Source organism: Zingiber officinale, chromosome 8B, assembly GCF_018446385.1.
Source record: "Zingiber officinale cultivar Zhangliang chromosome 8B, Zo_v1.1, whole genome shotgun sequence".
In the NCBI taxonomy this organism is placed as follows: domain Eukaryota; kingdom Viridiplantae; phylum Streptophyta; class Magnoliopsida; order Zingiberales; family Zingiberaceae; genus Zingiber; species Zingiber officinale.
The window spans coordinates 32,063,335-32,076,791 of record NC_056001.1 but is presented as its reverse complement, the minus strand read 5'-3'; the positions used below and the strand labels follow the sequence as shown (position 1 = coordinate 32,076,791).

The 13,457-nt window shown below is 36.3% G+C and overlaps 1 protein-coding gene across 1 annotated transcript; it reads left to right on the top strand.

Annotated features, from left to right (window-relative positions):
- Positions 1 to 4,025: 4,025 nt before the first annotated feature.
- On the top strand, positions 4,026 to 12,772 carry LOC122015928. Its single transcript, XM_042573033.1, has 6 exons — positions 4,026 to 4,397; positions 5,504 to 5,701; positions 8,070 to 8,186; positions 8,292 to 8,441; positions 11,615 to 11,673; positions 12,436 to 12,772. The coding sequence occupies exons 1-6, from the start codon at positions 4,176 to 4,178 to the stop codon at positions 12,569 to 12,571; spliced, it is 882 nt and encodes a 293-aa protein (XP_042428967.1). The 5' UTR covers positions 4,026 to 4,175; the 3' UTR covers positions 12,572 to 12,772.
- The last annotated feature ends 685 nt before the right edge of the window (positions 12,773 to 13,457 follow it).

Here is a 13,457-nt window from a genome sequence, read left to right as displayed (position 1 = left end):
TAATTAAAATTCTAGTTACCTCCTTGTCCGTCTCCGATTGCTCCCTTTGCTCATCGGTCCAATATCGACGTCGGAGACGCTTTCCCTTCTTGTCCGTTGAAGCTTTAAACGGTTCCTCCAACGCAATCCATTGGTTCCAATTCATTTGGAACCACATCTCCATGCGCTTCCTCCAATAGTCGAAGTGCTCGCGCTCGTATGGAGGTGGGATTCGGATGTCCCATCCGAGAGGTCCCTCCGACTCCATCTTCTTCCTCTAGCCACTCTCTTGGCGATTAGTCCAACAAGAGCTCACCTAACTCTGATACCACTTGTTAGGACCTTGACGTCCGCTAGAGGGGGGGGGGGGGGGGGGGGAATAGCGTCTCACCCAAATCGTCGCTTCCTACAATGGTTAGTGTGCACAGTGGAAATACAAGATAAACACTAACAATAGAAAGCAAACCTAACACATTGATTTAACGTGGTTTGGAGATAAAGCTCCTACTCCACGGCTGTCCGTAAGGTGGACTATCCCGATCCATCGGTGGATGATTCCCCAGAGAACTTCCGGCTAGCTCGCGTAGCTCCTTGTGGGTGGAGAAACCTCGCCACAACCTCGTACAAGCACGCTAGATCACTTGGGCACTTGGAGACTCTAATTAGGGTTAACCACCACTAATTTCGTCAACTTCAACCAACGTTCCAATGTTTGGTTATATAGGCCACGGGTTAGAAAACCCCGCCTACCAGTCGACTGCCAAAACATGCAGTCGACTGCCCTTCGTGGAAATTCGACCGTTGCAGCCCAACGACTCGATACCAACCCTCTGTTCGCTACCAGTCGACTGCACCAGTCGACTGATGAAACCACCAGTCGACTGCTACAATACTGCTACAGTAACGCTACAGTACGCTTGCAGTACTGCTACAGTACCCCCTAATTTTGGGATTTTACCCCGAGTACATTCACTCAGCACTCGTTCTCGCCCGACCAACCTAAACCTAGCCTTCTAGCCTCCTCCATCAGCCTTGTGTCCCTCGGATGTCTCCCCATCCTTCACGTCTTGCCTTCTGGAGCTTCCATCGGCCTTGTCATTGTTGTCGAGTCTTCCTTTGCCAAGAGGTTGCGCCTCCGGGACTTCATCCATTGCCAAGTCACACTTGGACTTACGTTGCCAAGACTACATACTTGGACTTACACCGTCAAAACTCATCCTTAGACTTTCCTCCTTTGCCAAGATCACACTTGGACTTACGTTGCCAAGACTACATGTTTGGACTTACACCACCAAGACTCACCCTTGGACTTTCCTTGTTATACCTATATCCTGCACACTCACAATGCATATCAAATACAACAATAAACCTAACTTAAACCTTTGTCCAAACATCAAAACCTTGGGTACCCAGATTGCTCCAACAATGTTAACTTGTCAGTCATGCTCAATTCTAACAACATTGAGTATGCTGAAAAATCACTAATCGTCCATAACAAAGCAACATGCATTGTAAAATTTGATTTACTTTCAATGTCATAAGTTTTAGACCCTACATTCTATAAATGGTTCAGCTCAACAATCAAAGGTTGTAAGAAACATCTATTTGCCCTTTTGGATTCTGAAGACTTAGAATAAGCACAGTAAGAAATATGAATTCATCTTTCATGCACATTTATGGAGCTAAGTTATATGGTATTAATATAATTGGTCAAGATGAATATTATTGTCTATAACTTTCAAATGGCTAAAATCCATCTACCGAAAATCTAAGTCTAATATTACATGGTTCCATTGCAAAGGAAAAAAATATTGTATCAAGATATTTCTACGTTAGTGAATCACAAGGATGACACATTATATCTCCTTTGTGTATATGATTTTGATGCCACCTCATGGGGCTTGCTATTTGTGGTAGATGCATAGAAGTGTTGGAGCCTAGCAGTTAACGGAAAGTAATACATGACTTTTAAGGAAATATTTTTCTTCTTCTTCCCAGACATGAGACTACTCTGCTTATAACGAGAGTAATTACATATTCTACATTCCATCAGTTTGTTATCTTTATTCCAAAAAATCATGCAATTATCGATACAACAATGAATCTTCTCTATTAGCAAACCTAAATCTCTAATCAATTTCTTTATATTGTAGAAGCTATCAGTCATGCAGTTATCAGCGGGAAACAACTTTGACATCAATTGACACATTTTATCATAATATCGTTAAGAGAAATGATGTTTTACCTTCATGTTCAGTAATTTTACAGTAACTTATAATTGAGAATGACTAGAAGAAATTACTTCTCACAATTCTCTCTCACTAGCATTCAACATGTCATACATTTTCTGAACTTCGAGCATAGGTGTTTCCTATATATTCAATTGATCATATGCATTCATTGCATTGTAAACCATTTATTACATTGTATTCACATGCCTTGATAATTCCTTTGGAGTAATCGGGTAGGATGACGAAGTAACGAAAGGTTCAATTTCTTCAAATACATATGACTCTTCATGATAATACCAGTTGTAATAATTTGGAATAAACTCATATCTACATATATGAGTTCTCACTGCATTCTCATCACGGAAAGTCGTATTTTTACATTTACGCTGACTACATGGACACTTTAACTCAGTACCATTCCAACATTATGGATGAGACTTAATGTAGTTCACAAACTTTTCAACCTAGTAAAAAATTCTTGACTGATAAATCTATTTCTAACATATTATACATCCAAGACTTGTTCCTATAGATTGTATCCTAATGGGAATAAAATTTCTAATATGGTTAATCATGTCAAACTAAGCATAATTATAATTTTGAACATGATTAATCATGCAAGTAATATCAATATTGTTAATTATACAAGTAATATCAATTTGATAATTATATTTTCAAACGATGCAAACATAATTTTATTATTGTCTGATTAGTGCCGGACGCGATTAAGCAGTGCCGAACGTGGCTGAATAGTGCCGAACGCGCCTGAGCAATGTTGGATGCGGACAAGCAGTCTATCGAGCCTTGGCACTAATCGGCATGTTGATCGACCACTGATCGCGGCCTGGCAATGGATACCATTCGCGACTTGGCAAAGACTGTCGGACGCTGCTGCAGCCTGGCAGTGACTGCCGCCAACGGCCTGGCAGAGGCTGTCGGATGCGGTTGCGGCTTGGCAGTGCCTGCCTGTCGTGGTCATTGCCTGGCAGTGCTCGGCCATAGCACGCGGGAGGAGGAGAACAAGGGGGAGGAGAAGAATGTACCTTAAGTCGGAGGAGGAGAAGTCGGAGGAGGAGATGCCGGAGGAGAAGTAGGAAATCATCAGAGAAGCCGAAGGAGTAGAAACACGAGCAAAGTTCGTGTAGGGAAGATCGGGTGCGGGCGAGCCCTAGTATCTAAAATATAACGATGGATAATTAAACTATCCGGCGCTTCGATTTTTAGGCAAAAAATACATATAAAATATAACGATGGAATATTTAATTACCCGTCGTTGATAGCGATGAAAAATTTAATTATCCGTCGCTAATAGTAACGGATAATTTAATAATCTGTCTCTAATAATAACGGATAATTAAATAAATCGTCGCTATTAACCATAGATAATTAAATCTTCTGTCACTAATAGAAATTAGAGTTTATCGTCGGATTATTATTGGTAGTCATGGATATTTTAAATCCGTCACTAATAATGATGATAATTAATAAGGCCGTCGCTATATAGAAACAAAAATTAAACATCCGTGATTAAATCCGTCGTTTGTTATGCATGAATAACCATGTAAAATCATCTAACTAGCTTTGCATTTGTTATACATGAATAGCCAAATTGGCATGCGAGCAATCCACGAATACCAGCTCTCGGATCATTTGTGTATGCTGCAAGAGAAAATGTTATATTTAGGGACCTTTCGGTATATTCGAAACCCAAAAGGTGTAAGTAAAAAAATAGATTATATTTTCAATTGCACCCTACTGCTTTATGATTCGTGCACAAATATATAATATAGCCGATGAAGAATAGAAAAAGATCCGTGTGGAGCTCTTCCTCTCCTTGACCACACCACGCCTATCACTTCGCTTCTCGGGCCTCTCCTCTCGCGAGCGAGCGAGCGATCCCAGAGGCGACAGTGCGAGGCGGCTTTGGGTTGAGGATTGGCGAACGGAGGAGGAGGAGGAGGAGCGATGGTTTCGTCTTCCCCTCCCTTGGGTTTCATCTTCAAGGCTCCGAACCCGGGTATTTGTCTGCCTCCGCCGGTGGCCGCCCCCGGACTCGGCGGATTGGGCGGTTCTTCTCGAATCCCTTTGTTTTCCAAGCCGTCCGTCCGTGTGTCTCTTGATTCCTCATGGGTTGGAATCGAAAGGCCGCATCTTTCATATGGAGCTCTCCGTCCTGGAAGAACTATCGTAATCTCTTAGCTCGCGAATCGAAAATTGTTTTACTTCTATATGGATTGATTGTCCTCGGGATATGTTATCTAGGGAAATCTTTTTGATAAACTGATTTGGGTTGTTCTGGTACCATCGACCCCAATAGAGTATATGTAGATCCAAATTTAGCGCATTTAGAATGCAGAATTACCTCCACTATGGACTGCCCGATAGAATCCTCCTCCCGTTGTAGGAAAATACACACAAGAGAGCAATATAACATGTTCAGTCCAAGGTTACTCCATTAGAAAAAAAATTATGTCGATATAATATGAGGGCTCTCTAAATCCTCCCTTAGCCTTTTCTCTCAACATCAATGGAAAAACTCACCTTAAGTCCTCTCTGGACAACACAGTCTCTCAAGCTCTCCTCTTGAGAAGAAAATCCTCCTCTCTACAAGCAATTTGGTATCCCACAGTCACTATACACACTTTAAGACATGCTTTAGGTTCTAGAATGCTCCCAAAGGTGACAAAATCTATAGCTAACTTGTTGCAACTGACATGCGAACAAATTTCCACTGGAAGAAACTTCATTAATAGGATTTTAAGTCTGCTTGGTTGTAGCTGAGCCAGCTTTGTCAGGCGCCTCTGGGATGCTTCTTGCTGGACGGAGCTGGCTCAGCATTCTAGCTGTCCCAGGGAATGGACTACTATTCTTCAGAGATTGGTACTGATATTTGTTAGTTATGTTTGTGAAATTGTTGATCCTTGTTTATGTAAATGGATGAAAAATTTGAAGAACATTTATAAGTTAATTGGCCCAATACACTTTTTTACATTAACATGCACTGACTGTTAGAAGCATGTAATGGAGGAGGGTCGATGGTGGATTATTAGTCTGCTAATGGATTCACATAGTAAAATAACCCTTTTTTTTTCTCCATGGTGCAACAATAACTTTGATTTATAAAAGATGGTTTATAACTCTTTCTCCAAATGTTGCTTGAATATATACATTTATACCTCTTAAGTCTAACATGTCTATCCTTTCATATTATTAAGTAAAAAATGAAAAAAACTTTGCCATGCACTGATGGTTTACTAACTGGACCTTTTTCTCCTCTTTGTTTGACCGTATAGGGACACTGTGGTTTTACTAAAGGAGATAATGAAGATGGAGATAATTGGAGTATTGAACAGAGAGATGGTTTATTTTCATCTGGGTTATCAGAAGAAAGTGGTCTCCAAATTCCAACTCAAGCTCAGACTCTTGTCGAAGGTTCAGCCACAGTGGCTGTTTCGGAGTACAAACCAACTCCAGATATTGATTATCTAATGGTAGTGTCTTAAACAAGTTGAAACTTTGATTACTTTAAAACAACAATATATCTCTAAAGATTATCTGTTTTTTATGCATAATTTTTTACTTCAACAATATATTGGTCAACTCTACATTAAACTTTAATCATGTATCTAATTTACATGGTTGTCATATCAAGGTCCGTTCTGTGAATTGTATAGAATCATAAATCATAAAGTTCATATAAAAAACTAAGATATTTAGCAAAGAATTCTACTTATTCAGTATAGTTTTAATTCAGTAAAAGGACCAAAAATAGCAAAATTTTCAAATTTTTTTTGCCATAAGTCAAACAAAAATGAGAAATTCTATAAGGTTGAATAAAATTTGATTGACCATTTGTTAAAATTGCCATGCTTAGTGTATCTTTTCAATTTTTTTAGAGTTAAAGCTGGATTAAAGGAAAAGATTGACCGCTACTTATACTTAATAAGTATATTTAAAAAAATGTCTCGTGGCCCTGCAATCATCACATCTCTAAGAATTTAAGGGCTTGTTAACAGGTTACCAAAATGACTCCGATGCAGAACTAACGAATCTTATTTTTAATGTTCTTGAAACTCGAAAGTGAATTTCTTTTCTATCCCGGTATGGGATTCACAATCTCTATAGTGTGATGGTTCGTTCGAATTAATGGATAGGCAATGCTCGATTATCTTTTGTTTTTCCTTCCAAAATTGGATATTAGTTGAATAAGTATTTGACTCAAACTAGGATATTTGATGGAAGTGTAGTAACTCGAGGAGCGTGTAAGGTAAAAAATGAACCAGAAAGTGGTTTTACTCTATAGTTCTTTCCAAATGAAATGTGCTTACCTTCCTCTCCTTCTAGTGATTCAAATACATAAGCATTCTAGGCAATGGATAGATATAAGGAGGCTGACCACCAGATGGCTGATGACTAAACTGCGCGATTTCACCTTTTCTTGTTCTGAAAAAACAACGGTTCATTTGGGATTCATTCTCAATCATTTGATGAAGGGAATTCACCTTCATAGGACGAAGCATCCTATGATGCAGCTATGTTTAAATGCATAAAAAATTATGCAGCTTCTTCTCACATTCCTTAGCATACTTAGTAGCAGCATCGTATCCACAGGGACATTAGAGTAGTTCTTCGACTCATCCCACAGGTCCTTTAGCTTGGAGTTATACTCTGTCATCGTCATCATCTCTTGTCTTAAAGTGGTGATGATGGCTTTATTCTGGTGGACTCAAAGAATGTTACCATGGGAGGAATAATCCTTCAGATTGTCCCATAATATTTTCACCTCCATAAGGATAGGCAATACTCTTATTGAGTCTTTCCTTCACAGAGTTGGACATCCATGCAATTGCAATAGCATTACAAGGTCACACCTCATACATCGGAGTATTCTCCTTCGTCTTCTCCATCAAACCATCAACCAATGTCAATTTATTCTTGACTTGAAGAGCATTTCACATGACTTTGGGATCAAGTAAGATAATTCTCCCCATTACGGAGAGTCGGAGACACAAACTAAAATGACTCCGGGGTTCTTTGACAAATTGAGGAATAATGGGAAAGGAGAATTGAGGATCTTTTTTCATTATCCATGGTCAATTATCTTTTCTCTCCCACAGTTTAAGACTATGATACTATGTAAATTTAGAGGATTTAGGGAGAGAAGCAAGAATACAAATTGACAAAATGGCAGAAATGTAGGAAGAAAGAAATGAATTAGTAACAGATTAATTGGAACTTCTAATTTGCTCCTTTGCATTACATCCCTCTCTTTATATAGAAATCGACGTCAATGAGAATGACTGCCGACATTCCAAAAGGGTTGCCACTTTACAAAAATTTACTATGTTCTACAATCAAATGAAGTTGCTATCATTACTATAAAAAAGACAAGTTTCAATATGCACTATGCAGGTTTGACAACTTTTACTATTCTAATAGTCTTTGTGGTCATTTTGTCCAATACTATATTACAAAATTTTCTTTTGCAATACATCTTGACTTTAAGTCTTAACTCTTCAATCTTTATACTTTTATCATATTATATAAAATTCATCCATTCTTTTATGATTTTGATTTAATTTTTTAATAAATTGAGTTTAGTTTAATTTCTTATTAGGTTATATTTACCTTTAATAGATTACATTTAACCTCTAATGAGTTTTCATTTAATGTTTAGAATCATATAAATATTTTTTTTATTAAATTGTACAGAATCAAATTGAGTTGTCCCGTCTCTTTTTATTTCCAGTTCATATGTAAAGATCATTAATTATATGCTGATTTTTTGGCATGCATATTATTTCCATCCTAAAATAAAATGTTATTGTTTTGCATTCAAATGTTGATAATGTTTTCCAGGAACTTTTGGCTATTCAACAGCAAGGACCCAGACCAATCGGATTCTTTGGGACACGTAATATGGGGTTCATGCATCAGCAGCTTATTGAGATTCTCAGCTATGCCATGGTTATAACTGTAAGGTCTTCTCATGACTGCTGTTTCGTGCTATCTCCGATTTTCTCCAAATTTCATGTCATTCAAGTGATCAATTAATTCCTGAACTTTATAATTCCACTGCAGAAGAACCACATTTTTACTTCAGGAGCTTCTGGGACTAATGCAGCTGTTATCAGGGGCGCTTTAAGAGCAGAGAAGCCAGAGTTGCTCACTGTGATCTTGCCCCAGAGCCTGAAAATGCAATCACCTGACAGTCAGGAGTTGTTAGCTAAGGTACGGCATGAGGTTCTCATGTTTCACTCATGTTTTCTTGTTTCTCCCTGCATGCTTTTTGTGCCTTCCCAAAATGTTTGCATTTCTTGCAAAGAACCTAATTGTTTTTATAACCTGTAAAAGGATTCACTATCAAAATGCGGCAAATATAAACTTTTCAGTTTTTGTTAATCTTAGTTTTTACAATCTATCTTGCCATTTGATTAAAACCCCACTAGTGGGATAAGGCTTGGTTGTTATTGTAGTATCTTGCTGTTTGATTAAGATAATAAACTCTATCTCTATTGTATAAGGAGTTCTAATTTGGTCTATTTACCTTATTGTTTAGCACAACGGCAATGCAAATGACTTGGATTCACAAATTCCTGAGCTTGCAAGTATAAAATTTAGAAAATGTTCGTCTTAATTGGATTGAATTTCATTGACAAGTTTCAAAGGTGGTTGGGTTTCAACATATTCCTTAAGATTAGACCATTAGGAATGGATTCAACTTAGGCTTTTTTTATAGAAATACTGGTACACCTCCCTTAGATGTCGGTGAACAAATTGAACTAGACAAAGTTCACATGCAGATGAAACTAATTTAATTTATAGTATTCTTCATTTCAAGAGGATTTGAACTCAAGATCTCATCTAATATCATTTTAATTTTGATTAGATTATCTTTTATCTCTTGAGATTAAAGTGTTGGGAATAGATTTAGTATTTATACTTTTAACACCACTTGACCTGTTTATGGGCAAATTGATCGAAGTCCAACACATGGATGGAATTAATTTAATTTGTGCTATTTCTTCAATTTAAGAGGATTTGAACTCCATATCTGTTCTAATATCATTTTAAATCGGGAAAAAAGATCAAAACGGTGCCCTTTATTTTGAAAATCATCAAAAGGGTCCCCCTGTTTTGATTATTAATGTGTCCCATCATTAATAATATGCCCATGATGCCCCTTTATCTTGATTTATTGAAAAATGAACAGTTGGGTTGAAATTGTTTACTTTTGCTGTATAAAAATTGTTCTGATTCAAATAAAAATGTGTATGAATGTTCACTTTCTAAATCATTCACTATTCATAAGTAGTGTTAGAAAGGTTTTCTTCTCAAATTAGCAAAAGCAAATAGATTGTTAGTTTGAGAATTTTGGATATAAATTGCAATATATCGTCGTTCAATTAGTGAATATTTTCTCATAGCGAGTTGATAGGTACTAGAGAAATTAGAATATTTTTGTTTTGAATTAGTAAAAGTGAAAAATTAATTGAAGGTAAAGAGGGTATGATGGGTATTTTAAAGATTTTGACATTTGATAATTAACAAAATAGGAGTGTCTATTTGAAGATCTTAAAAATAAATGGTGTTGTTTGTTTACCCCTTCAAATTTGATTAATTTAACACATCCCCATATATTAGATTGTTGGGAATGGATTCAATTTAGTTGTCTATCCTCTTGACACCATACCATCCCCAGGCGTGCATGGGAAAATTGAACTCGTCTAAGTTCAACACATTGACAAAATATATTTATTTCATAGTATTTCTTCAATTTAAGAGGATTTGAACTCACTATATGCTCTAGTATCATTTTAAATATGATTACTTAACTAATAACCAACAATCAAGTTGATGAGAAAGGATTCAATCTAGATGTTTTACACTATTGACTCCTAGGAATTTCAATTTGAAAATAAATTATCATATTATCAATGAATCATGTCTTATTGTGTGGTGGGAGATCTTGAGTTACATGAGAGAGACTTGTTGTAACACCCAAATTTAGTCCCACATGGTGAGTTGTGGGCTAATAGACGAGGCTTATAAACTTAAATGAGGTAGCTACTCCTAGATTGAGCTTGAATATTTTAGACTAGTGGTTAGATGTAACAAGTTAATGGCCCAACTCTCTGATCTAAGCAGTTCATGACAATTGGTATTGGAGCAAACATGGTTAGTTATGGGCTAATAGAGAATCTTTATAAACTTAAATGAGTTAGCTAACTTGAGCTAAGTATTTTAGACCAATTGTTAGGTCTGACAAGTCAATATCAAAGTTACGAGTCAATTTAGTTTTTGTTGTGGATAGTTGTTTTACACTTGCTACAGCACAAATTTAGGTTAGCCAGTGGCCCGAGCTCATATCTTAGTCAAATCATTTTCTGTTATTTAAATGGATCCTGATGGCTGATGCAATCTATTGGATCACTGAAACATCAGCTTAATTTGTTAGAATTACTAGGTTGAAAGTTCAGGGCACTAGGTTGCTACACTGACATTTCTTACTGCACGATGATTGTTGGTTTTCCTTACTGTGGTTGAAATAAGTGGTAATCACCTGTAGGGATACCCTTCTGTTTTGCAGGGAATATGACCTGGTAATTCGACAACATTTTGTGTCGCTTAAAGAATTTGAAAAAGAATGTTGTATTGCATTACAACACTCCTACAATCATCTTGACTAAGTTGATAATTTTTCTTTCCTTTTAATTCATAAATGCATCTACTTTGATTTTTAGCTAAACTTAGTGCTGGCCAATCTTCTACCATGCTACATATCTTTCAGTTATTGTACCAGTAACTTTCTCTTTCCTTCTCATTTCCAAGAATAGGAAGTCACACATAATAAAAGTTCAATGGATGCTTTGCAGTATCTTTGCAGCATCTTTGCTGCATTACTATTAATTTGGTTCATTCTCTAACATCCTCTATGAGCAATAGACATTAATCTATAGTGTTTTAGGATGTGAGGACTTGTAAGCACTTTTATGGTAGCCCTTCCTTCCTGATATGCAGGTATATTTTAGGCACTCTCTTCAACCTGGCTCCTATGTCTTTTCGATTCTACATACCCAAGTCTGTAAATTGTTTTGTTTTCTATTTTTGGTAACTTAATGCTTTGCTTGAAGTGATGTGGCACTGAAATTATTGATACAGTTTATTAAGTTAATTACAAATTCAAGTAAATTGATTAATCAGCAATCTTATCTTCCATGTCAAAATAACACGGTACATCATCAGAGAGCATAATTTGAGTGCTGGAAATATTTCTACTGAATCCTTTTGAACATATTTTACTGCATAAGTGTTTTTTTTTTTTTTTTTTGCAGCTTCTTACATTAATTGTTTGATTGAATATTGACGTTGATATTATTACTGTATTTATTCAATCTTTTTAGGTTCGAAATCTAATCGAGAAACCTGAAAATGATCAGTTGCCATTAATTGAAGCTAGCAGGTTTGCTTCTACCATGTTTCCTTACATAAACATTTAATTAACCCACCTTTTATTTTTTTTCAAAGTTTTTTGTTGATTGCACTGATTCACGAAATTTAGTGACAATTCACCAATACAGATCATTTTAATACTGTTGAACCAATCTATTGATTCACATTCCACTACATTTGCGGAAAATGGTCATATTTCTGTAATTTCATAATTTTGTTGTGAAAATATTAACAGTACAAATTCCTGTAGATTGTTCTATAGCATTGACAATATTAATCCAGATCAGTGCTATCATATATTGACTGGAATATACGACATCTTCACATTTATATCATCTGGAGCGTTACATTGATTTAGTTATAGAAAAAAATCAATAGGGTGAGAAGGTTTTGCATAATCAGACAGTGGATTGAATCTCAAATTTTCACTTTAATCTTTTAAAATCCATGGTTCAGTTGAGATACTAGAAATCTATAGAACTAACTCGATAGCACATGTATTTTTGTTCTTTTTTTTTTCTTTCCAAATTGCTTATCCCTTTGCAAAATCGTTGTATCAGCAAGAAAGACTGCACATGGTTGGTCTTTTAAGAACCACAAAGGAAATAATTTTCTTTTTGGTATCTCTCAAAGTAAAATGCATTGGTACTGATCAACTGATGCTTCTGTCAATCGATTCCATTAGCAAAACCTAAAGGCAATCTTAGATTGTTTGATAATTTCTTGTCCAAAAACGGAATTGTTCTAATGTTTTTGTTTATTTCAACAACAGGCTGTGCAATATGGATATCTTATCGAAGGTGCAACAAGTTATATGCTTTGCATTTCACGACAGCAAATTGCTCATGGAAACATGCCAAGAAGCCAAGAAACTTCGAAAAATTGTGACTCTATTTTATCTCGATTGATCTCCATGGTCGGAACACATTTTAGTATATACTGTCCTGTCTATAGGATGGCAGATGATGAGAGTCATTCGATTCTTCTCTTTGTTTTTCTTTTCCTTCTTCCTACTTCATTGTTTGATAGGTAGCTCGTTCTTTTCGGCGCAAAAGGAATTACTTGTTGATTTTCATTCTTAGTAGAAAAAAAATGAGTTATCAGGGAAATGATGTGCCGGTATCAAAAATGAGATGCACTGGTAAAGCATGAATATTTTAAAAGTCGACTTCCAAGAGTGTATAAGTTGTATTTCAATTTCACTCAATATGTGAAGTAAGGAAAGATCATCTATTTCCCGAATTAGTGGGATAAAATTTGAACGCTTAAATTATAAAAAAGAAAATAACATAATTAGACTTCGAATTAGTGGGATAAAATTTGAACGCTTAAATTATAAAAAAGAAAATAACATAATTAGACTTCTATAAGTAGGGATGTAAACGAGTCGAATCGAGTCGAACAGTATTAGGCTCGAGCTTGGCTCGTTTAAGTTATATTCGGGCTCGAGCTCGGTTCGTTTTAAAATTATCAAGTTCGCGAACAGTTCGTGCTTGGCTCGTTATTAGCTTGATTATCAAAGTTAACGAGTCTAACTCGTTAAGCGAGCTCAGGCGCGTTTAGAATTCGTTTTTGGCTCGTCTTAGAGTTCATTTTTTTATTCATTTTAAAGCTCATTTTAAGGCTCGTTTTAGAGCTCGTTTTTTGGGTTCGTTTTAAAGCTTGTTTTTTTGGTTCGGTTTAAGGTTCGTTTTTTTGGCTCGCGAGCCTATAAACGAATATGTTCGCGAGCTCACGAGCCGAATATCCTTAAGCTAGAGCTCGGCTCGATAAGATAAACGAACGAATTCGAAC

Excerpts from the sequence above, each read along its gene's own strand:
- LOC122015928 (XM_042573033.1), top strand. The coding sequence starts at position 4,176 with ATGGTTTCGTCTTCCCCTCCCTTGGGTTTCATCTTCAAGGCTCCGAAC. Across the intron at positions 5,702-8,069 it reads CAGATATTGATTATCTAATG|GAACTTTTGGCTATTCAACA; the intron begins GTAGTGTCTTAA and ends AATGTTTTCCAG. Across the intron at positions 11,674-12,435 it reads CCATTAATTGAAGCTAGCAG|GCTGTGCAATATGGATATCT; the intron begins GTTTGCTTCTAC and ends TTTCAACAACAG.